Source organism: Scyliorhinus torazame, chromosome 4 (assembly GCF_047496885.1).
Source record: "Scyliorhinus torazame isolate Kashiwa2021f chromosome 4, sScyTor2.1, whole genome shotgun sequence".
Classification (NCBI taxonomy): Eukaryota; Metazoa; Chordata; class Chondrichthyes; order Carcharhiniformes; family Scyliorhinidae; genus Scyliorhinus; species Scyliorhinus torazame.
This window is the reverse complement of record NC_092710.1, coordinates 311026743-311051533: the sequence shown is the minus strand read 5'-3', so window position 1 is coordinate 311051533 and position 24791 is coordinate 311026743. Positions and strand designations below refer to the sequence as shown.

At 53.5% G+C, this 24791-nt stretch overlaps 1 protein-coding gene across 1 annotated transcript in view; it reads left to right on the top strand.

Moving 5' to 3' along the window:
• Window positions 1–24791, top strand: part of LOC140411060 (myelin and lymphocyte protein-like) — a 180993-nt gene that overhangs the window by 140278 nt on the left and 15924 nt on the right. The window contains exon 2 of the mRNA XM_072500061.1: window positions 20776–20943. Within this exon, the coding sequence (XP_072356162.1) occupies window positions 20776–20943 (168 nt within the window). The remainder of the gene's footprint in view (window positions 1–20775; window positions 20944–24791) is intronic.

Sequence of the window (24791 nt, the reverse complement as noted above, 5' to 3'; positions counted from 1 at the left end):
TATTGAAGAGACTGTCCTGGGACTGAGGTCACACTGTCGGGGGTCATATTGAAGAGACTGTCCTGGGACTGAGGTCACACTGTCGGGGGTCATATTGAAGAGACTGTCCTGGGACTGAGGTCACACTGTCGGGGGTCATATTGAAGAGACTGTCCTGGGACTGAGACCACACCGTCGGGGGACATATTGAAGAGACTGTCCTGGGACTGAGGTCACACTGTCGGGGGTCATATTGAAGAGACTGTCCTGGGGCTGAGGCCACACTGTCGGGGGACATATTGAAGTGACTGCCCTGGGGCTGAGGCCACACTGTCGGGGGACATATTGAAGAGACTGTCCTGGGACTGAGGCCACACTGTCGGGGGACATATTGAAGAGACTGTCCTGGGACTGAGGCCACACCGTCGGGGGACATATTGAAGAGACTGTCCTGGGGATGAGACCACACTGTCGGGGGACATATTGAAGAGACTGTCCTGGGACTGAGACCACACTGTTGGGACATATTGAAGAGACTGTCCTGGGGATGAGACCACACTGTCGGGGGACATATTGAAGAGACTGTCCTGGGACTGAGACCACACTGTCGGTGGACATATTGAAGAGACTGCCCTGGGGCTGAGGCCACATTGTCGGGGGACATATTGAAGAGACTATCCTGGGACTGAGGTCACACTGTCGGGGGACATATTAAAGAGACTGTCCTGGGACTGAGACCACACTGTCGGGGGACATATTGAAGAGACTGTCCTGGGACTGAGGTCACGCTGTTGGGGGAAATATTGAAGAGACTGTCCTGGGACTGAGACCACACTGTCGGGGGAGATATTGAAGAGACTGTCCTGGGGCTGAGGCCACACTGTCGGGGGACATATTGAAGAGACTGTCCTGGGACTGAGACCACACTGTCGGGGGACATATTGAAGAGACTGTCCTGGGACTGAGGCCACACTGTCGGGGGACATATTGAAGAGACTGTCCTGGGACTGAGGCCACACCGTCGGGGGACATATTGAAGAGACTGTCCTGGGGATGAGACCACACTGTCGGGGGACATATTGAAGAGACTGTCCTGGGACTGAGACCACACTGTTGGGACATATTGAAGAGACTGTCCTGGGGATGAGACCACACTGTCGGGGGACATATTGAAGAGACTGTCCTGGGACTGAGACCACACTGTCGGTGGACATATTGAAGAGACTGCCCTGGGGCTGAGGCCACATTGTCGGGGGACATATTGAAGAGACTATCCTGGGACTGAGGTCACACTGTCGGGGGACATATTAAAGAGACTGTCCTGGGACTGAGACCACACTGTCGGGGGACATATTGAAGAGACTGTCCTGGGACTGAGGTCACGCTGTTGGGGGAAATATTGAAGAGACTGTCCTGGGACTGAGACCACACTGTCGGGGGAGATATTGAAGAGACTGTCCTGGGGCTGAGGCCACACTGTCGGGGGACATATTGAAGAGACTGTCCTGGGACTGAGACCACACTGTCGGGGGACACATTGAAGTCATTGTCCTGGGACTGAGGCCACACTGTCGGGGGACATATTGAAGAGACTGTCCTGGGACTGAGACCACGCTGTTGGGACATATTGAAGAGACTGTCCTGGGGATGAGACCACGCTGTTGGGACATATTGAAGAGACTGTCCTGGGGATGAGACCACACTGTCGGGGGACATATTGAAGAGACTGTCCTGGGGCTGAGGCCACATTGTCAGGGGACATATTGAAGAGACTGTCCTGGGGATGAGACCACACTGTCGGGGGACATATTGAAGAGACTGTCCTGGGGATGAGACCACACTGTCGGAGGAGATATTGAAGAGACTGTCCTGGGACTGAGACCACACTGTCGGGGGACATATTGAAGAGACTGTCCTGGGACTGAGACCACACTGTCGGAGGAGATATTGAAGAGACTGTCCTGGGGATGAGACCACACTGTCGGGGGACATATTGAAGAGACTGTCCTGGGACTGAGACCACACTGTCGGAGGAGATATTGAAGAGACTGTCCTGGGGATGAGACCACACTGTCGGGGGACATATTGAAGAGACTGTCCTGGGACTGAGGCCACGCTGTTGGGGGACATATTGAAGAGACTGTCCTGTGGATGAGACCACACTGTTGGGGGACATATTGAAGAGATTGTCCTGGGACTGAGGTCACGCTGTCGGGGGACATATTGAAGAGACTGTCCTGGGACTGAGGCCACACTGTCGGGGGACATATTGAAGAGATTGTCCTGGGACTGAGGCCGCACTGTCGGGGGACATATTGAAGAGACTGTCCTGGGACGGAGGACACGCTGTCGGGGGTCATATTGAAGAGACTGTCCTGGGACTGTGGCCACACTGTCGGGGGTCATATTGAAGAGACTGTCCTGGGACTGAGGCCACACTGTCGGGGGACATATTGAAGAGACTGTCCTGGGGCTGAGGCCACACTGTCGGGGGACATATTGAAGAGACTGTCCTGGGGCTGAGGTCACGCTGTCGGGGGACATATTGAAGAGACTGTCCTGGGACTGAGGCCACGGTGTCGGGGGACATATTGAAGAGACAGTCCTGGGCTGAGGTCACACTGTCGGGGGACATATTGAAGAGACAGTCCTGGAACTGAGGTCACGCTGTCGGGGGACATATTGAAGAGATTGTCCTGGGACTGAGGTCACACTGTCGGGGGACACATTGAAGAGACAGTCCTGGGCTGAGGTCACACTGTCGGGGGACATATTGAAGAGACAGTCCTGGGCTGAGGTCACACTGTCGGGGGACACATTGAAGAGACAGTCCTGGGGCTGAGGCCACGCTGTCGGGGGTCATATTGAAGAGACTGTCCTGGGGATGAGACCACACTGTCGGGGGACATATTGAAGAGTCTGTCCTGGGGCTGAGGCCACGCTGTCGGGGGACATATTGAAGAGACTGTCCTGGGACTGAGACCACACTGTCGGGGGACATATTGAAGAGACTGTCCTGGAACTGAGGTCACGCTGTCGGGGGACATATTGAAGAGATTGTCCTGGGACTGAGGTCACACTGTCGGGGGACACATTGAAGAGACAGTCCTGGGCTGAGGTCACACTGTCGGGGGACATATTGAAGAGACAGTCCTGGGCTGAGGTCACACTGTCGGGGGACACATTGAAGAGACAGTCCTGGGGCTGAGGCCACGCTGTCGGGGGTCATATTGAAGAGACTGTCCTGGGGATGAGACCACACTGTCGGGGGACATATTGAAGAGTCTGTCCTGGGGCTGAGGCCACGCTGTCGGGGGACATATTGAAGAGACTGTCCTGGGACTGAGACCACACTGTCGGGGGACATATTGAAGAGACTGTCCTGGGACTGAGGTCATGCTGTCGGGGGACATATTGAAGAGACTGTCCTGGGACTGAGACCACCTTGTCGGGGGACATATTGAAGAGACTGTCCTGGGGCTGAGCCACACTGTCGGGGGACATATTGAAGAGACTGTCCTGGGACTGAGGTCACGCTGTTGGGATATATTGAAGAGACTGTCCTGTGACTGAGACCACACCGTCGGGGGACATATTGAAGAGACTGTCCTGGGACTGAGGCCACACTGTCGGGGGATATATTGAAGAGACTGTCCTGGGACTGAGGTCACGCTGTTGGTATATATTGAAGAGACTGTCCTGTGACTGAGACCACACCGTCGGGGGACATATTGAAGAGACTGTCCTGGGACTGAGGCCACACTGTCGGGGGGCATATTGAAGAGACTGTCCTGGGGCAGAGGCCACATTGTCGGGGGACATATTGAAAAGACTGTCCTGGGACTGAGGTCACGCTGTCGGGGGACATATTGAAGAGACTGTCCTGTGGCTGAGGCCACGCTGTCGGGGGTCATATTGAAGAGACTGTCCTGGGACTGAGGCCACACTGTCGGGGGACATATTGAAGAGACTGTCCTGGGACTGAGGTCACACTGTCGGGGGTCATATTGAAGAGACTGTCCTGGGACTGAGGCCACACTGTCGGGGGACATATTGAAGAGACTGTCCTGTGACTGAGGCCACACTGTCGGGGGATATATTGAAGAGACTGTCCTGGGACTGAGGTCACGCTGCCGGGGGACATATTGAAGAGACTGTCCTGGGACTGAGGTCACACTGTCGGGGGTCATATTGAAGAGACTGTCCTGGGACTGAGGTCACACTGTCGGGGGTCATATTGAAGAGACTGTCCTGGGACTGAGGTCACACTGTCGGGGGTCATATTGAAGAGACTGTCCTGGGACTGAGACCACACCGTCGGGGGACATATTGAAGAGACTGTCCTGGGACTGAGGTCACACTGTCGGGGGTCATATTGAAGAGACTGTCCTGGGGCTGAGGCCACACTGTCGGGGGACATATTGAAGAGACTGTCCTGGGACTGAGACCACACTGTCGGGGGACATATTGAAGAGACTGTCCTGGGACTGAGACCACACTGTCGGAGGAGATATTGAAGAGACTGTCCTGGGGATGAGACCACACTGTCGGGGGACATATTGAAGAGACTGTCCTGGGACTGAGACCACACTGTCGGAGGAGATATTGAAGAGACTGTCCTGGGGATGAGACCACACTGTCGGGGGACATATTGAAGAGACTGTCCTGGGACTGAGGCCACGCTGTTGGGGGACATATTGAAGAGACTGTCCTGTGGATGAGACCACACTGTTGGGGGACATATTGAAGAGATTGTCCTGGGACTGAGGTCACGCTGTCGGGGGACATATTGAAGAGACTGTCCTGGGACTGAGGCCACACTGTCGGGGGACATATTGAAGAGATTGTCCTGGGACTGAGGCCGCACTGTCGGGGGACATATTGAAGAGACTGTCCTGGGACGGAGGACACGCTGTCGGGGGTCATATTGAAGAGACTGTCCTGGGACTGTGGCCACACTGTCGGGGGTCATATTGAAGAGACTGTCCTGGGACTGAGGCCACACTGTCGGGGGACATATTGAAGAGACTGTCCTGGGGCTGAGGCCACACTGTCGGGGGACATATTGAAGAGACTGTCCTGGGGCTGAGGTGACGCTGTCGGGGGACATATTGAAGAGACTGTCCTGGGACTGAGGCCACGGTGTCGGGGGACATATTGAAGAGACAGTCCTGGGCTGAGGTCACACTGTCGGGGGACATATTGAAGAGACAGTCCTGGAACTGAGGTCACGCTGTCGGGGGACATATTGAAGAGATTGTCCTGGGACTGAGGTCACACTGTCGGGGGACACATTGAAGAGACAGTCCTGGGCTGAGGTCACACTGTCGGGGGACATATTGAAGAGACAGTCCTGGGCTGAGGTCACACTGTCGGGGGACACATTGAAGAGACAGTCCTGGGGCTGAGGCCACGCTGTCGGGGGTCATATTGAAGAGACTGTCCTGGGGATGAGACCACACTGTCGGGGGACATATTGAAGAGTCTGTCCTGGGGCTGAGGCCACGCTGTCGGGGGACATATTGAAGAGACTGTCCTGGGACTGAGACCACACTGTCGGGGGACATATTGAAGAGACTGTCCTGGAACTGAGGTCACGCTGTCGGGGGACATATTGAAGAGATTGTCCTGGGACTGAGGTCACACTGTCGGGGGACACATTGAAGAGACAGTCCTGGGCTGAGGTCACACTGTCGGGGGACATATTGAAGAGACAGTCCTGGGCTGAGGTCACACTGTCGGGGGACACATTGAAGAGACAGTCCTGGGGCTGAGGCCACGCTGTCGGGGGTCATATTGAAGAGACTGTCCTGGGGATGAGACCACACTGTCGGGGGACATATTGAAGAGTCTGTCCTGGGGCTGAGGCCACGCTGTCGGGGGACATATTGAAGAGACTGTCCTGGGACTGAGACCACACTGTCGGGGGACATATTGAAGAGACTGTCCTGGGACTGAGGTCATGCTGTCGGGGGACATATTGAAGAGACTGTCCTGGGACTGAGACCACCTTGTCGGGGGACATATTGAAGAGACTGTCCTGGGGCTGAGCCACACTGTCGGGGGACATATTGAAGAGACTGTCCTGGGACTGAGGTCACGCTGTTGGGATATATTGAAGAGACTGTCCTGTGACTGAGACCACACCGTCGGGGGACATATTGAAGAGACTGTCCTGGGACTGAGGCCACACTGTCGGGGGATATATTGAAGAGACTGTCCTGGGACTGAGGTCACGCTGTTGGTATATATTGAAGAGACTGTCCTGTGACTGAGACCACACCGTCGGGGGACATATTGAAGAGACTGTCCTGGGACTGAGGCCACACTGTCGGGGGGCATATTGAAGAGACTGTCCTGGGGCAGAGGCCACATTGTCGGGGGACATATTGAAAAGACTGTCCTGGGACTGAGGTCACGCTGTCGGGGGACATATTGAAGAGACTGTCCTGTGGCTGAGGCCACGCTGTCGGGGGTCATATTGAAGAGACTGTCCTGGGACTGAGGCCACACTGTCGGGGGACATATTGAAGAGACTGTCCTGGGACTGAGGTCACACTGTCGGGGGTCATATTGAAGAGACTGTCCTGGGACTGAGGCCACACTGTCGGGGGACATATTGAAGAGACTGTCCTGTGACTGAGGCCACACTGTCGGGGGATATATTGAAGAGACTGTCCTGGGACTGAGGTCACGCTGCCGGGGGACATATTGAAGAGACTGTCCTGGGACTGAGGTCACACTGTCGGGGGTCATATTGAAGAGACTGTCCTGGGACTGAGGTCACACTGTCGGGGGTCATATTGAAGAGACTGTCCTGGGACTGAGGTCACACTGTCGGGGGTCATATTGAAGAGACTGTCCTGGGACTGAGACCACACCGTCGGGGGACATATTGAAGAGACTGTCCTGGGACTGAGGTCACACTGTCGGGGGTCATATTGAAGAGACTGTCCTGGGGCTGAGGCCACACTGTCGAGGGACATATTGAAGTGACTGCCCTGGGGCTGAGGTCACACTGTCGGGGGTCATATTGAAGAGACTGTCCTGGGACTGAGGTCACACTGTCGGGGGTCATATTGAAGAGACTGTCCTGGGACTGAGGTCACACTGTCGGGGGTCATATTGAAGAGACTGTCCTGGGACTGAGACCACACCGTCGGGGGACATATTGAAGAGACTGTCCTGGGACTGAGGTCACACTGTCGGGGGTCATATTGAAGAGACTGTCCTGGGGCTGAGGCCACACTGTCGGGGGACATATTGAAGTGACTGCCCTGGGGCTGAGGCCACACTGTCGGGGGACATATTGAAGAGACTGTCCTGGGACTGAGGCCACACTGTCGGGGGACATATTGAAGAGACTGTCCTGGGACTGAGGCCACACCGTCGGGGGACATATTGAAGAGACTGTCCTGGGGATGAGACCACACTGTCGGGGGACATATTGAAGAGACTGTCCTGGGACTGAGACCACACTGTTGGGACATATTGAAGAGACTGTCCTGGGGATGAGACCACACTGTCGGGGGACATATTGAAGAGACTGTCCTGGGACTGAGACCACACTGTCGGTGGACATATTGAAGAGACTGCCCTGGGGCTGAGGCCACATTGTCGGGGGACATATTGAAGAGACTATCCTGGGACTGAGGTCACACTGTCGGGGGACATATTAAAGAGACTGTCCTGGGACTGAGACCACACTGTCGGGGGACATATTGAAGAGACTGTCCTGGGACTGAGGTCACGCTGTTGGGGGAAATATTGAAGAGACTGTCCTGGGACTGAGACCACACTGTCGGGGGAGATATTGAAGAGACTGTCCTGGGGCTGAGGCCACACTGTCGGGGGACATATTGAAGAGACTGTCCTGGGACTGAGACCACACTGTCGGGGGACACATTGAAGTCATTGTCCTGGGACTGAGGCCACACTGTCGGGGGACATATTGAAGAGACTGTCCTGGGACTGAGACCACGCTGTTGGGACATATTGAAGAGACTGTCCTGGGGATGAGACCACGCTGTTGGGACATATTGAAGAGACTGTCCTGGGGATGAGACCACACTGTCGGGGGACATATTGAAGAGACTGTCCTGGGGCTGAGGCCACATTGTCAGGGGACATATTGAAGAGACTGTCCTGGGGATGAGACCACACTGTCGGGGGACATATTGAAGAGACTGTCCTGGGGATGAGACCACACTGTCGGAGGAGATATTGAAGAGACTGTCCTGGGACTGAGACCACACTGTCGGGGGACATATTGAAGAGACTGTCCTGGGACTGAGACCACACTGTCGGAGGAGATATTGAAGAGACTGTCCTGGGGATGAGACCACACTGTCGGGGGACATATTGAAGAGACTGTCCTGGGACTGAGACCACACTGTCGGAGGAGATATTGAAGAGACTGTCCTGGGGATGAGACCACACTGTCGGGGGACATATTGAAGAGACTGTCCTGGGACTGAGGCCACGCTGTTGGGGGACATATTGAAGAGACTGTCCTGTGGATGAGACCACACTGTTGGGGGACATATTGAAGAGATTGTCCTGGGACTGAGGTCACGCTGTCGGGGGACATATTGAAGAGACTGTCCTGGGACTGAGGCCACACTGTCGGGGGACATATTGAAGAGATTGTCCTGGGACTGAGGCCGCACTGTCGGGGGACATATTGAAGAGACTGTCCTGGGACGGAGGACACGCTGTCGGGGGTCATATTGAAGAGACTGTCCTGGGACTGTGGCCACACTGTCGGGGGTCATATTGAAGAGACTGTCCTGGGACTGAGGCCACACTGTCGGGGGACATATTGAAGAGACTGTCCTGGGGCTGAGGCCACACTGTCGGGGGACATATTGAAGAGACTGTCCTGGGGCTGAGGTCACGCTGTCGGGGGACATATTGAAGAGACTGTCCTGGGACTGAGGCCACGGTGTCGGGGGACATATTGAAGAGACAGTCCTGGGCTGAGGTCACACTGTCGGGGGACATATTGAAGAGACTGTCCTGGAACTGAGGTCACGCTGTCGGGGGACATATTGAAGAGATTGTCCTGGGACTGAGGTCACACTGTCGGGGGACACATTGAAGAGACAGTCCTGGGCTGAGGTCACACTGTCGGGGGACATATTGAAGAGACAGTCCTGGGCTGAGGTCACACTGTCGGGGGACACATTGAAGAGACAGTCCTGGGGCTGAGGCCACGCTGTCGGGGGTCATATTGAAGAGACTGTCCTGGGGATGAGACCACACTGTCGGGGGACATATTGAAGAGTCTGTCCTGGGGCTGAGGCCACGCTGTCGGGGGACATATTGAAGAGACTGTCCTGGGACTGAGACCACACTGTCGGGGGACATATTGAAGAGACTGTCCTGGGACTGAGGTCATGCTGTCGGGGGACATATTGAAGAGACTGTCCTGGGACTGAGACCACCTTGTCGGGGGACATATTGAAGAGACTGTCCTGGGGCTGAGCCACACTGTCGGGGGACATATTGAAGAGACTGTCCTGGGACTGAGGTCACGCTGTTGGGATATATTGAAGAGACTGTCCTGTGACTGAGACCACACCGTCGGGGGACATATTGAAGAGACTGTCCTGGGACTGAGGCCACACTGTCGGGGGACATATTGAAGAGACTGTCCTGGGACTGAGGTCACGCTGTTGGTATATATTGAAGAGACTGTCCTGTGACTGAGACCACACCGTCGGGGGACATATTGAAGAGACTGTCCTGGGACTGAGGCCACACTGTCGGGGGGCATATTGAAGAGACTGTCCTGGGGCAGAGGCCACATTGTCGGGGGACATATTGAAAAGACTGTCCTGGGACTGAGGTCACGCTGTCGGGGGACATATTGAAGAGACTGTCCTGTGGCTGAGGCCACGCTGTCGGGGGTCATATTGAAGAGACTGTCCTGGGACTGAGGCCACACTGTCGGGGGACATATTGAAGAGACTGTCCTGGGACTGAGGTCACACTGTCGGGGGTCATATTGAAGAGACTGTCCTGGGACTGAGGCCACACTGTCGGGGGACATATTGAAGAGACTGTCCTGTGACTGAGGCCACACTGTCGGGGGATATATTGAAGAGACTGTCCTGGGACTGAGGTCACGCTGCCGGGGGACATATTGAAGAGACTGTCCTGGGACTGAGGCCACACTGTCGGGGGACATATTGAAGAGACTGTCCTGGGACTGAGGCCACACTGTTGGGGACATATTGAAGAGACTGTCCTGGGGCTGAGGTCACACTGTCGGGGGACATATTGAAGAGACTGTCCTGGGGTTGAGGTCACACTGTCGCGGGACATATTGAAGAGACTGTCCTGGGGCTGAGCCATACTGTCGGGGGACATATTGAAGAGACTGTCCTGTGGCTGAGGCCACACTGTCGGGGGACATATTGAAGAGACTGCCCTGGGACTGAGGTCACACTGTCGGTGGACATATTGAAGAGACTCTCCTGGGACTGAGGCCACATTGTCGGGGGACATATTGAAGAGTCTGTCCTGGGACTGAGGCCACATTGTCGGGGGACATATTGAAGAGACTGTCCTGGGGCTGAGGCCACGCTGTCGGGGGACATATTGAAGAGTCTGTCCTGGGACTGAGGCCACATTGTCGGGGGACATATTGAAGAGACTGTCCTGGGGCTGAGGCCACGCTGTTGGGACATATTGAAGAGATTGTTCTGGGACTGAGGTCACGCTGTCGGGGGACATATTGAAGAGACTGTCCTGGGACTGAGGCCACGGTGTCGGGGAACATGTTGAAGAGACAGTCCTGGGGATGAGACCACACTGTCGGGGGACATATTGAAGAGACTGTCCTGGGCTGAGGTCACACTGCCGGGGGACATATTGAAGAGACTGTCCTGGAACTGAGGTCACGCTGTCGTGGGTCATATTGAAGAGATTGTCCTGGGACTGAGGTCACACTGTCGGGGGGCACATTGAAGAGACTGTCCTGGGACTGTGGCCACACTGTCGGGGGACATATTGAAGAGACTGTCCTGGGACTGAGGTCACGCTGTCGGGGGACACATTGAAGAGACTGTCCTGGGACTGTGGCCACACTGTCGGGGGACATATTGAAGAGACTGTCCTGGGACTGAGGCCACACTGTCGGGGGACATATTGAAGAGACTGTCCTGGGACTGAGGTCACGCTGTCGGGGGAGATATTGAAGAGACTGTCCTGGGGCTGAGACCACACTTTCGGGGGAGATATTGAAGAGACTATCCTGGGGCTGAGACCACACCGTCAGGGTAGATATTGAAGAGATTGTCATGGGGCTGAGACCACACTGTCGGGGGTCATATTGAAGAGACTGTCCTGGGTCTGAGACCACACCGTCGGGGGACATACTGGAGAGACTGTCCTGGGACTGAGGCCACACTGTCGGGGGACATATTGAAGAGACTGTCCTGGGACTGAGGTCACACTGTCGGGGGACATATTGAAGAGACTGTCCTGGGACTGAGACCACACTGTCGGGGGAGATATTGAAGAGACTGTCCTGGGGCTGAGGCCACATTGTCGGGGGACATATTGAAGAGACTGTCCTGGGGCTGAGGCCACACTGTCAGGGGACATATTGAAGAGACTGTCATGGGGCTGAGGCCACGCTGTCGGGGGACATATTGAAGAGACTGTCATGGGGCTGAGGCCACGCTGTCGGGGGACATATTGAAGAGACTGTCCTGGGGCTGAGGCCACACTGTCAGGGGACATATTGAAGAGACTGTCCTGGGGCTGAGACCACACTTTCGGGGGAGATATTGAAGAGACTGTCATGGGGCTGAGGCCACGCTGTCGGGGGACATATTGAAGAGACTGTCCTGGGGCTGAGGCCACACTGTCAGGGGACATATTGAAGAGACTGTCCTGGGGCTGAGACCACACTTTCGGGGGAGATATTGAAGAGACTGTCCTGGGGCTGAGGCCACACTGTCGGGGGTCATATTGAAGAGACTGTCCTGGGGCTGAGGCCACATTGTCGGAGGACATATTGAAGAGACTGTCCTGGGGCTGAGGCCACACTGTCAGGGGACATATTGAAGAGACTGTCCTGGGGCTGAGACCACACTTTCGGGGGAGATATTGAAGAGACTGTCCTGGGGCTGAGACCACACCGTCGGGGTAGATATTGAAGAGATTGTCCTGGGACTGAGACCACACTGTCGGGGGTCATATTGAAGAGACTGTCCTGGGTCTGAGACCACACCGTCGGGGGACATACTGGAGAGACTGTCCTGGGACTGAGGCCACACTGTCGGGGGACATATTGAAGAGACTGTCCTGGGACTGAGGTCACACTGTCGGGGGACAGATTGAAGAGACTGTCCTGGGACTGAGACCACACTGTCGGGGGAGATATTGAAGAGACTGTCCTGGGGCTGAGGCCACATTGTCGGGGGACATATTGAAGAGACTGTCCTGGGGCTGAGGCCACACTGTCAGGGGACATATTGAAGATACTGTCCTGGGACTGAGGTCACACTGTCGGGGGACATATTGAAGAGACTGTCCTGGGACTGAGACCACACTGTCAGGGGACATATTGAAGAGATTGTCCTGGGGCTGAGGTCACACTGTCGGTGGACACTTTGAAGAGACTGTCCTGGGGCTGAGGCCACGCTGTCGGGGGACATTTTGAAGAGACTGTCCTGGGACTGAGACCACACTGTCGGGGGACATATTGAAGAGTCTGTCCTGGGGCTGAGACCACACTGTCGGGGGACATATTGAAGAGACTGTCCTGGGACTGAGGTCACACTGTCGGGGGACACATTGAAGAGACTGTCCTGGGGCTGAGGTCACACTGTCGGGGGACATATTTAAGAGACTGTCCTGGGACTGAGGCCACACTGTCGGGGGACATGTTGAAGAGACTGCCCTGGGACTGAGGTCACACTGTCGGGGGAGATATTGAAGAGTCTGTCCTGGGACTGAGGCCACATTGTCGGGGGACATATTGAAGAGTCTGTCCTGGGACTGAGGCCACATTGTCGGGGGACATATTGAAGAGACTGTCCTGGGGCTGAGGCCACGCTGTCGGGGGACATATTGAAGAGTCTGTCCTGGGACTGAGGCCACATTGTCGGGGGACATATTGAAGAGACTGTCCTGGGGCTGAGGCCACGCTGTTGGGACATATTGAAGAGACTGTCCTGGGGCTGAGGCCACGCTGTCGGGGGACATATTGAAGAGACTGTTCTGGGACTGAGGTCACGCTGTCGGGGGACATATTGAAGAGACTGTCCTGGGACTGAGGCCACGGTGTCGGGGAACATGTTGAAGAGACAGTCCTGGGGATGAGACCACACTGTCGGGGGACATATTGAAGGACTGTCCTGGGCTGAGGTCACACTGTCGGGGGACATATTGAAGAGACTGTCCTGGGGATGAGACCACACTGCCGGGGGACATATTGAAGAGACTGTCCTGGAACTGAGGTCACGCTGTCGTGGGTCATATTGAAGAGATTGTCCTGGGACTGAGGTCACACTGTCGGGGGACACATTGAAGAGACTGTCCTGGGACTGTGGCCACACTGTCGGGGGACATATTGAAGAGACTGTCCTGGGACTGAGGTCACGCTGTCGGGGGACACATTGAAGAGACTGTCCTGGGACTGTGGCCACACTGTCGGGGGACACATTGAAGAGACTGTCCTGGGACTGAGGCCACACTGTCGGGGGACATATTGAAGAGACTGTCCTGGGACTAAGGTCACGCTGTCGGGGGAGATATTGAAGAGACTGTCCTGGGGCTGAGACCACACTTTCGGGGGAGATATTGAAGAGACTGTCCTGGGGCTGAGACCACACCGTCGGGGTAGATATTGAAGAGATTGTCATGGGGCTGAGACCACACTGTCGGGGGTCATATTGAAGAGACTGTCCTGGGTCTGAGACCACACTGTCGGGGATCATATTGAAGAGACTGTCCTGGGTCTGAGACCACACCGTCGGGGGACATACTGGAGAGACTGTCCTGGGACTGAGGCCACACTGTCGGGGGACATATTGAAGAGACTGTCCTGGGACTGAGGCCACGCTGTCGGGGGACATATTGAAGAGACTGTCCTGGGACTGAGGTCATGCTGTCGGGGGACATATTGAAGAGACTGTCCTGGGACTGAGGTCATGCTGTCGGGGGACATATTGAAGAGACTGTCCTGGGACTGAGGTCACGCTGTCGGGGGACTTATTGAAGAGACTGTCCTGGGTCTGAGACCACACTGTCGGGGGTCATATTGAAGAGACTGTCCTGGGACTGAGGTCACACTGTCGGGGGAGATATTGAAGAGACTGTCCTGGGACTGAGGCCACGGTGCCGAGGGACATATAGAAGAGACTGTCCTGGGACTGAGGTCACGCTGTTGGGGACATATTGAAGAGACTGTCCTGGGACTGAGACCACACTGTCGGGGGAGATATTGAAGAGACTGTCCTGGGGCTGAGGCCACATTGTCGGGGGACATATTGAAGAGACTGTCCTGGGGCTGAGGCCACACTGTCAGGGGACATATTGAAGAGACTGTCCTGGGACTGAGACCACACTGTCAGGGGACATATTGAAGAGATTGTCCTGGGGCTGAGGTCACACTGTCGGGGGACATATTGAAGAGACTGTCCTGGGTCTGAGACCACACTGTCGGGGGTCATATTGAAGAGACTGTCCTGGGACTGAGGTCACACTGTCGGGGGAGATATTGAAGAGACTGTCCTGGGACTGAGGCCACGGTGCCGAGGGACATATAGAAGAGACTGTCCTGGGACTGAGGTCACGCTGTTGGGGACATATTGAAGAGACTGTCCTGGGACTGAGACCACACTGTCGGGGGAGATATTGAAGAGACTGTCCTGGGGCTGAGGCCACATTGTCGGGGGACATATTGAAGAGACTGTCCTGGGGCTGAGGCCACACTGTCAGGGGACATATTGAAGATACTGTCCTGGGACTGAGGTCACACTGTCGGGGGACATATTGAAGAGACTGTCCTGGGACTGAGACCACACTGTCAGGGGACATATTGAAGAGATTGTCCTGGGGCTGAGGTCACACTGTCGGTGGACACTTTGAAGAGACTGTCCTGGGGCTGAGGCCACGCTGTCGGGGGACATTTTGAAGAGACTGTCCTGGGACTGAGACCACACTGTCGGGGGACATATTGAAGAGTCTGTCCTGGGGCTGAGACCACACTGTCGGGGGACATATTGAAGAGACTGTCCTGGGACTGAGGTCACACTGTCGGGGGACACATTGAAGAGACTGTCCTGGGGCTGAGGTCACACTGTCGGGGGACATTTTGAAGAGACTGTCCTGGGGCTGAGGCCACGCTGTCGGGGGACATATTGAAGAGACTGTCCTGGGACTGAGGTCACACTGTCGGGGGACATATTGAAGAGTCTGTCCTGGGGCTGAGGTCACACTGTCGGGGGACACATTGAAGAGACTGTCCTGGGACTGAGGTCACACTGTCGGGGGACACATTGAAGAGACTGTCCTGGGGCTGAGGCCACACTGTCGGGGGACATATTGAAGAGACTGTCCTGGGGCTGAGGCCACACTGTCGGGGGACACATTGAAGAGACTGTCCTGGGACTGAGACCACACTGTCGGGGGACACATTGAAGAGACTGTCCTGGGACTGAGACCACACTGTCGGGGGACATATTGAAGAGACTGTCCTGGGACTGAGGTCACACTGTCGGGGGACATATTGAAGAGACTGTCCTGGGACTGAGGTCACACTGTCGGGGGACATATTGATGAGTCTGCCCCGGGGCTGAGACCACACGGTCGGGGGACACATTGAAGAGACTGTCCTGGGGCTGAGGCCACACTGTCAGGGGACATATTGAAGAGACTGTCCTGGGACTGAGGTCACACTGTCGGGGGACACATTGAAGAGACTGTCCTGGGGCTGAGGCCACACTGTCAGGGGACATATTGAAGAGACTGTCCTGGGGCTGAGGCCACACTGTCAGGGGACATATTGAAGAGACTGTCCTGGGGCTGAGGCCACACTGTCGGGGGACACATTGAAGAGACTGTCCTGGGGCTGAGGCCACACTGTCAGGGGACATATTGAAGAGACTGTCCTGGGACTGAGGTCACACTGTCGGGGGACATATTGAAGAGACTGTCCTGGGACTGAGACCACACTGTCGGGGGACATATTGATGAGTCTGCCCCGGGGCTGAGACCACACGGTCGGGGGACATATTAAAGAGACTGTCCTGGGGCTGAGGTCACACTGTCGGGGGACATATTGAAGAGACTGTCCTGGGACTGAGACCACACTGTCGGGGTACATATTGAAGAGACTGTCCTGGGACTGAGGCCACACTGTCGGGGGACATATTGAAGAGACTGTCATGGGGCTGAGGTCACGCTGTCGGGGTACATATTGAAGAGACTGTCCTGGGGCTGAGGTCACACTGTCGGGGGACATATTGAAGAGACTATCCTGGGACTGAGACCACACTGTCGGGGGACATATTAAAGAGACTGTCCTGGGGCTGAGGTCACGCTGTCGGGGGATATATTGAAGAGACTGTCCTGGGGCTGAGGTCACACTGTCGGGGGACATATTGAAGAGACTGTCCTGGGACTGAGGTCACACTGTCGGGGGACACATTGAAGAGACTGTCCTGGGGCTGAGGCCACACTGTCGGGGGACATATTAAAGAGACTGTCCTGGGGCTGAGGTCACACTGTCGGGGGACATATTGAAGAGACTGTCCTGGGACTGAGGTCACACTGTCGGGGGACATATTGAAGTGTCTGTCCTGGGACTGAGACGCCGTCCTGGTGGGGGGTGCGGGTGGTTCAGGCACCGGGGGGGCCTTATGGCGGCCGGGGGACAGATCGAGCAGGTACGATGCAGGGGCGCACGGCTGATCGGGGGGGCCTACATCTTGCAGCTGCCTCCATGGTCTGAGTCCGCCATGGTGCTCCGCGCCGCCGCTGGTGGCCGCCGCCATGCGTACGCGTGGACTCGGAACCGGAAGTGCAGGGGATCCGTATCCGCAACTGAAGGTGCGAGAATCACCCCGGGTCCCTGCTAGCCCCCTGCATGGCATTGAATCAGCTCAACCTTTCTTCAGAGTGAAATGCCAGCGTTTTTACACCGGCGGAGGACAGAGTCCCATTTTGGGAGAATCCAGCCCCATATCCCTATTTCTTTGTGCAATCACTCCTGGAGCGAGGTATCCTTTCTTTCCTCAAGTCTTACAAAACTAAAATAAAATATTGGGGTTTCTGTCCAGTATCCTAGGTACTGTTGGGGACTGGTCTGGGATCGTAATATTGCATTAATTGTCTGTTAAGTAATGTTTGATCTATATTGATTTTCTACCATATCCCATGGAGTCTACCACTCATTCCCTAAAATATAGAACATAAGAACATAAGAACTAGGAGCAGGAGTAGGCCATCTGGCCCCTCGAGCCTGCTCCACCCATTCAATGAGATCATGGCTGATCTTTTGTGGACTCAGCTCCACTTTCCGGCCCGAACACCATAACCCTTTATTCCTTTATTCTTCAAAAAACTATCTATCTTTATCTTGAAAACATTCTATGAAGGAGCCTCAACTGCTTCACTGGGCAGGGAATTCCATAGATCCACAACCCTTTGGGTGAAGAAGTTCCTCCTGAGCTCAGTCATAAATCTATTTCCCCTTATTTTGAGGCTATGCCCCCTCGTTCTGCTTTCACCCGTCAGTGGAAACATCCACCCCACATCTATCCTATCTATTCCCTTCATAATTTTAGATGTTTCTATAAGATCCGCCCCCCGCATCCTTCTAAATTCCAACCAGTCCAGTCCCAGTCTACTCAACCTCTCCTCGTAATCCAACCCCCTCAACTCTGGGATTAACCTAGTGGATCCCCTCTGCACACCCTCCAGTGCCAGTACGTCCTTTCTCAAGTAAGGAGACCAAAACTGAGCACAATACTCCAGGTGTGGCCTCACTAACACCTTATACAATTGCAGCAGAACCTCCCTAGTCTTAAACTCCATCTCTCTAGCAATGAAGGACAAAACTCCATTCGTCTTTCTAATCACCTGTTGCATCCGTAAACCAACTTTTTGCGACTCATGCACTAGCACACCCAGGTCCCTCTGCACAGTAGCATGTTTTAATATTTTATCATTTAAATAATAATCCGTTTTGTTGTTATTCCTACCAAAATGGATAACCTCACATTTGTCAACATTGTATTCCATCTGCCAGACCCTAGCCCATTCACTTGAACTATCCAAATCGCTCTGCAGACTTCCAGTATTCTCTGCACTTTTTGCTTTACCATTCACTTTAGTGTCGACTGCAAACTTCTTGGTTGGAAGTATGCCAGCTTTTGGTAAATTGTGAACGTGGGAGGGAAAGGAGTTGTGTAACCTGTCAGCTATGTTGCTGCATTTTCCTGCCACCATTTCAAACACTTGGCTGAGGGGGGGGTCTCACAATGTCACGCTGGTGGGGCAGGCTCTGAACGAGCCCACCCCTCCAGCAATGGCGACTCTCAAAAGATCGGTTCGACCTGTAGAAAAAAACAAGGGACCCACAGAGGGCAGCACCGTGGATTCCGTCCCCCGCCCCCCCCCCTCCCCCAACAGAGACCCTCTCAGCCATGGAACCTCCCCACTACCAGCACTCCATCCGCAGAACCCCTCTGATAGTGACCCCGGCACTTTCCCCTGGCACTGATCCGGGGACAATGTCAGGGAACTGCTTGGGCATGATCCATTCCTCTCCGGGGACTTCTCTTACCTGTGTACACCAGAAAGTTCTATCCGCCAGATCCCCGTTTTACAAAATGTTCAGAATACAAAGGGTTAATGTCATATCATAATTAACCACAAGATGGAGCTAGATGCGGAACTATATAAAGCACTGACTCACAGGCACCTGAGAGAAGGCTGGAAAGGAGCAGTATGGGCGATCACAGTTATAGATAGAGTGTAGAGACTAGTGTTAGTTGAGTGTAGATTGTAGATTCCTAGATTATTGTTTACTATAGGAGTAAATGGTTGAGTTTTAATAAGTAGTGTAAATAAAAGTTAGCTTTGTTAATGAACTTAGTTTCTGTGGTCTTTGTGAACACTACATCATCATCCTGATAACCGAATCACAAAGAACACCACAGTTTTGTTCACCCTGTCGATGTGACGGCGCGCTGGCGGGGTTGGGGGCTTGGGGGTGAGGTGTTCTCCATGCGAGGGGTGGATGATACGCGGGGAGGCCTGCTAAGTATATGGTGATGGGGTTCCGATCATTGCATGGCAGGAACCCTGCTCTGTCACTGGCGGGGGTTCTGGATGATCGAGCGGGGAAATCCCACCAAGGTGAAAGCCATTTTAGGGCTCCCGCCCCCGACTCTCTGTTCCGTCAGGAACGGTTGCGGAAAATCCATCCCCATTGTTTCTACCAATTGTTTTGAACCAAATCCTTTCAAGTGCAGACAACTGTTCCGGGATGGTGATCGATAAACTGCTGCAATCCTTGTGGTGATGGATGCTGCTCCATGATAGGGCAACATTTTCTGTTTTTTTCCCTCAAAGTGCTGGCACTGGGGAGGGAATTCTAAATGTGGGGGCAGCATACGGTGAGGAAGACCTTTAATTCCATCATAATTCATTCAAATGTTTTGAAATACGGTTCCTGCCCTTTCTGCAGGAACCTTGTGACATCTCCGGCGAGGGGTGGGGAAATCGGAAAACGAGATCCCACCGGCAAGGATCTCGTTTCCCGTTTCACATGAGGTTCTGCACCCACGTTGTTGCTTGCACTCACGACGAGCACGGCCGCAGAATCACTGGCATAGAGTTAATGTTACTGAAATTCCTAGCAGCTTCTAAGGGTGGTTTGCTGGGCAGAATTCTCCCAGGCCCTCACCAACGGGATCAATGGCCCGTGGGTTACGGGTGGTGGGCGGGAGGATAGAATTTGGTGGGAGGCCCAAAAATTGGCTTCACACCAGCGCAAACCTACAGCTACATCTTCCAATGCTGTCCGCCAAGGCGGATCGGGAATCCCACTGGAGGCCAATGTGAAATAGATTTACAGCTCACCAATAGTCCGGAATCATCCCCCCTCCCCTGTACCCTTGTTCACTGTTACGCCAGCAGGAAAAAACACACCAGTCCAGAACACGTCTGGACCAATATAGCGTGCAGGAGTCAGGACTTAGCTGAAGAATGCCTTGGGGTCCCTCTGGATTTCGGGATGGAGTTCGCCAGCAGCCCTGGGCACGCGAACACCACAGCAGTGGGAGGGTGGTGGTGGTGGTGGTGGGGGTGGGGGGGGGGGGGGGGCGCGAGCATCTTCCAGCTTCAGTGTAATCGAGGAGGTCCATCTCCTCGCCTCAGAACGTTACTGGAGATCCTTTTTCTTTCTTCAGGAGTTGCATCTTCTTTCACGGTGGGTGAGTGATGTTGGGCACTTTTTAAGGATGGCACCCGGATATGATGGCGCCATCAAACCCTTAGAAGACGGCGCAAAACCTCAGGTTGCATACTTAGTTAAACTGGGGGGGCGGAAGGTCTGGAATGGTTTCCTCTCGGCCTCCAGAAGTGGGGAACTCTCCCTGTCCCTTCCCCCACCACGGGACTTCATCCAGGATGGGAAAAATCCGACACCATGTCAAATGGTGATTAGTCAGAGAGCCTGGAATCGGAACAATGTGTGGGCCAAACAAGGGGGGGTTGCATTTCATGCCTAACTAACAATGATGTTTTTGTTTGTTTCTGTATTTCTAGGTTTTTGGCGGCCTGGTTTGGATCCTTGTGGCTTCGGCTCGAGTTTCATTTGCAACTGATCAAGGATGGGTGATGTTTGTTTCGGTCTTCTGCTTTGTCATCACCACGTTGCTGCTCATCCTGTACATGGCTGGAGTTCAGAACAGTTCATCCGGGTGGATTGCAGTGGTATGTCTACCAGCTCTGTATTGCGCCACAGAGCAGTTCCCTTGCAAATTCGCTGTGATACTCTAACCTCAGAAACATGAGCATCACTTGCTGCCATATAATCTTTTAATGATTACCCTAACTAAGACGCGTGCAACCTAAAGCTCAAGTTAACACACTGAAATGCTTTACCGTTATTTGATATTTCAGCCCAGCTGATATAATGCGTAACAATCACTCCTATCGTAGACTCTACTACAAATCCTCAGACCGCGTTTAGCGATAATAGGGAATGGAAAGAAAGGGTGACGGGGTCAGGTTTCCAGAAGAACAAGGTGTAAGATAGGACGCTCAATCTGAAAGGTGCCCCTCAGCCCCCTGCCTGCCTGGTGGGTAATTTGAAACTACCCTCCATCCCAATGACTTAAAAAATTTATAAATTCAGAGCACTCAATTCTTTCTTTTTTCCAATTCAGGGGCAATTTAGCCTGGCCAATCCACCTACGCTACACATCTTTTGGGTTGTGGGGGTGGGACCCACGTAGTCACTGGGAGAATGTGCAAACTCCACATGGACAGTGACCCGGGGCCGGGATCGAACCGGGAGCACCGTAAGCAGCAGTGCTAACCACTGCGCCGCCACCTCTCCAATCAATGATTAACAAAATCATGAATGTTGGCAATGGGGCCCATGCAGCCCACATAATGGCGCAGACCTCCATGTTGGTCGCCCAGCTAATGGCTATCTGGCGAGTCATTGAGATTTGACTTTTTCTGTCAGATTCCATGATGCTCTCCATAAACCTGACTGTGCCATGAAAACCTATCAAAAATTCTTTAAAAATATATATAACTATGTTGCTGTCTAATTTGCTAGGGCTTTATTTTTTAAAATAAATTTAGAGTGCCCAATTCTTTTTTTCCAATTAAGGGCAATTTAGCGTGGCCAATCCACCTACCCTGCATATCTTTGGGTTGTGGGGGTAAAGCTCACACAAACTCAGGGAGAATGTGCAAACTCCACACGGACAGTGACCCAGAGCCGGGATCGAACCTGGGACCTCGGCGCCGTGAGGCAGCAATGCTAACCACTGCGCAACCATGCTGCCCCTAGGGCTTTATTTTTGACATAATTTAGATTTAAGTAATATCAACACTTATATCCCAGTGAGCAGCACTTCAAGAGTATGTTAAATTGAATCCAACATTGCAGAAGTAGGCCATTCGGCCCATTGAGTCTGCACTGAACCTCTGAAAGACCACCCTATCTAGGCCCACTCCCCCACCCTATCCCCATTACCCGACCTGACCATTGGACACTAAAGGGCAATTTAGCATGGCCAATCCACCTATTCTGCACATCTTTGGACTGTGGGAGGAAACCCACGCTGACACGGGGCGAAAGTGCAAACTCCACACAATCAGCCACCCAAGCTGAGTGCCTGGTTCCCAATAAAGGATCTCCCATTTAGGACACAGGAGAGGAGGAAGTTCTACTCAGAGGGTCATTAACCTTTGCAGTTCTCTTCCACCAAGAGCTGTTGTGGCTGGCTCATTGCTTGTGTTCAAGGCTGAGTTACACAGATGTTTAATCGATAAGAGAATTAAAGGTTATGAGGCAGGCAGGCAAGTGGAGTTTCGGCCACAATCAGATTAGCCGTAAACTTATTGAGTGGCGGAGCAGGCTCAAGGTGCCTTGTTAAAAATAGCTGGAGCTTGTTAATTAGTTAATTGGATTAGGCTAGTTTTCAGAGGCTAGATTCACAGTATAAAAGTGATCCCCTACAGTGCAGACTTTGTTTGCACTGAGTGCTGAATTTGGTGCTTTTTGAGTGCGATAGTGAGAGTTTGGTGACCGAGGGAGTGCTGAATTTGGTGCTTTTTGAGTGCGATAGTGAGAGTTTGGTGACCGAGGGAGTTAGGTGAGGAGGGAGTAAGGTGCTGCTTTCATTTTGTTTCCGACATTTCCGCAAAGAGTACGAAGAGAGCCAGGAGTTTACAGAAAGTGTAGCTGACTGGGAGCAGGGTCGGAGGGCGGAGATCTAGTTAGTCCACACGGCAGCTATATTCTGTAAGGTAAGAGGCGATGGAGGCTAGGCCAGTTGCATGCTCCTCCTGTAGGATGTGGGTGATGAGGGATACCACTGGTGTCCCCGCTGACTATACCTGCGGGAAGTGCACCCAACTTCAGCTCCTCAAAGACCGTGTTAGGGAACTGGAGCTGAAGCTGGATGAACTTCGGATCATCCGGGAGGCAGAGGGAGTGATTGAGAAGAGTTACAGGGAGGTAACCACACCCAAGGTACAGGACAAGAATAGCTGGGTTACAGTCAGGGGGAAAAAAACAAACAGGCAGACAGTGCAGGGATCTCTCGTGGCCGTTCCCCTTCAAAACAAGTATACCGTTTTGGATGCTGTTGGGGGGGATGACCTACCGGGGGAAGGCCCTAGCGGCCAGGCCTCTGGCACTGAGTCTGGCTCTGGGGCTCAGAAGGGAAGGGGGGAGAATAGAAAAGCAATAGTTGTAGGAGATTCAATGGTTAGGGGAATAGATAGGAGATTCTGTGGTCGCGAGCGAGACTACCGGAAGGTATGTTGCCTCCCGGGTGCCAGGGCCAGGGATGTCTCAGATCGTGTCTTCAGGATCCTTAAGGGGGAGGGGGAGCAGCCAGAAGTCATGGTGCACATTGGTACCAACGACATAGGTAGGAAAAGGGGTGTGGAGGTAATAAACAAGTTTAGGGAGTTAGGCTGGAAGTTAAAAGCCAGGACAGACAGAGTTGTCATCTCTGGTTTGTTGCCGATGCCACGTGATAGCGAGGCTAGGAATAGGGAGAGAGTGCAGTTGAACATGTGGCTGCAGGAATGGTGTAGGAGGGAGGGCTTCAGGTATTTGGATAATTGGAGCGCATTCTGGGGAAGGTGGGACCTGTACAAGCAGGACGGGTTGCATCTGAACCAGAGGGGCACCAATATCCTGGGAGGGAGGTTTTCTAGTACTCTTTGGGAGGGTTTAAACTAATTTGGCAGGGGAATGGGAACCGGATTTGTAGTCCAGCAACTAAGGTAGCCGATATTCAGGACGCCAAAGCGTGTAGTGAGGCAGTGGGGAAGGGAACACTGACAAAGGAGAGTACCTGCAGGCACGGAGATGGGTTGAAGTGTGTATACTTCAACGCAAGAAGCATCAGGAATAAGGTGGGTGAACTTAAGGCATGGATCGGTACTTGGGACTACGATGTGGTGGCCATCACGGAAACTTGGATAGAAGAGGGGCAGAAATGGTTGTTGGAGGTCCCTGGTTATAGATGTTTCAATAAGATTAGGGAGGGTGGTAAAAGAGGTGGGGGGGTGGCATTATTAATTAGAGATAGTATAACAGCTGCAGAAAGGCAGTTCGAGGAGTATCACCCTATTGAGGTAGTATGGGTTGAAGTCAGAAATAGGAAAGGAGCAGTCACCTTGTTAGGAGTTTTCTATAGGCCCCCCAATAGTAGCAGAGATGTGGAGGAACAGATTGGGAAACAGATTTTGGAAAGGTGCAGAAGTCATAGGGTAGTAGTCATGGGCGACTTTAACTTCCCAAATATTGAGTGGAAACTCTTTAGATCAAATAGTTTGGATGGGGTGGTGTTTGTGCAGTGTGTCCAGGAAGCTTTTCTAACACAGTATGTAGATTGTCCGACCAGAGGAGGGGCAATATTGGATTTAGTACTTGGTGATGAACCAGGGCAAGTGATAGATTTGTTAGTGGGGGAGCATTTTGGAGATAGTGACCACAATTCTGTGACTTTCACTTTAGTAATGGAGAGGGATAGGTACGTGCAACAGGGCAAGGTTTACAATTGGGGGAAGGGTAAATACGATAT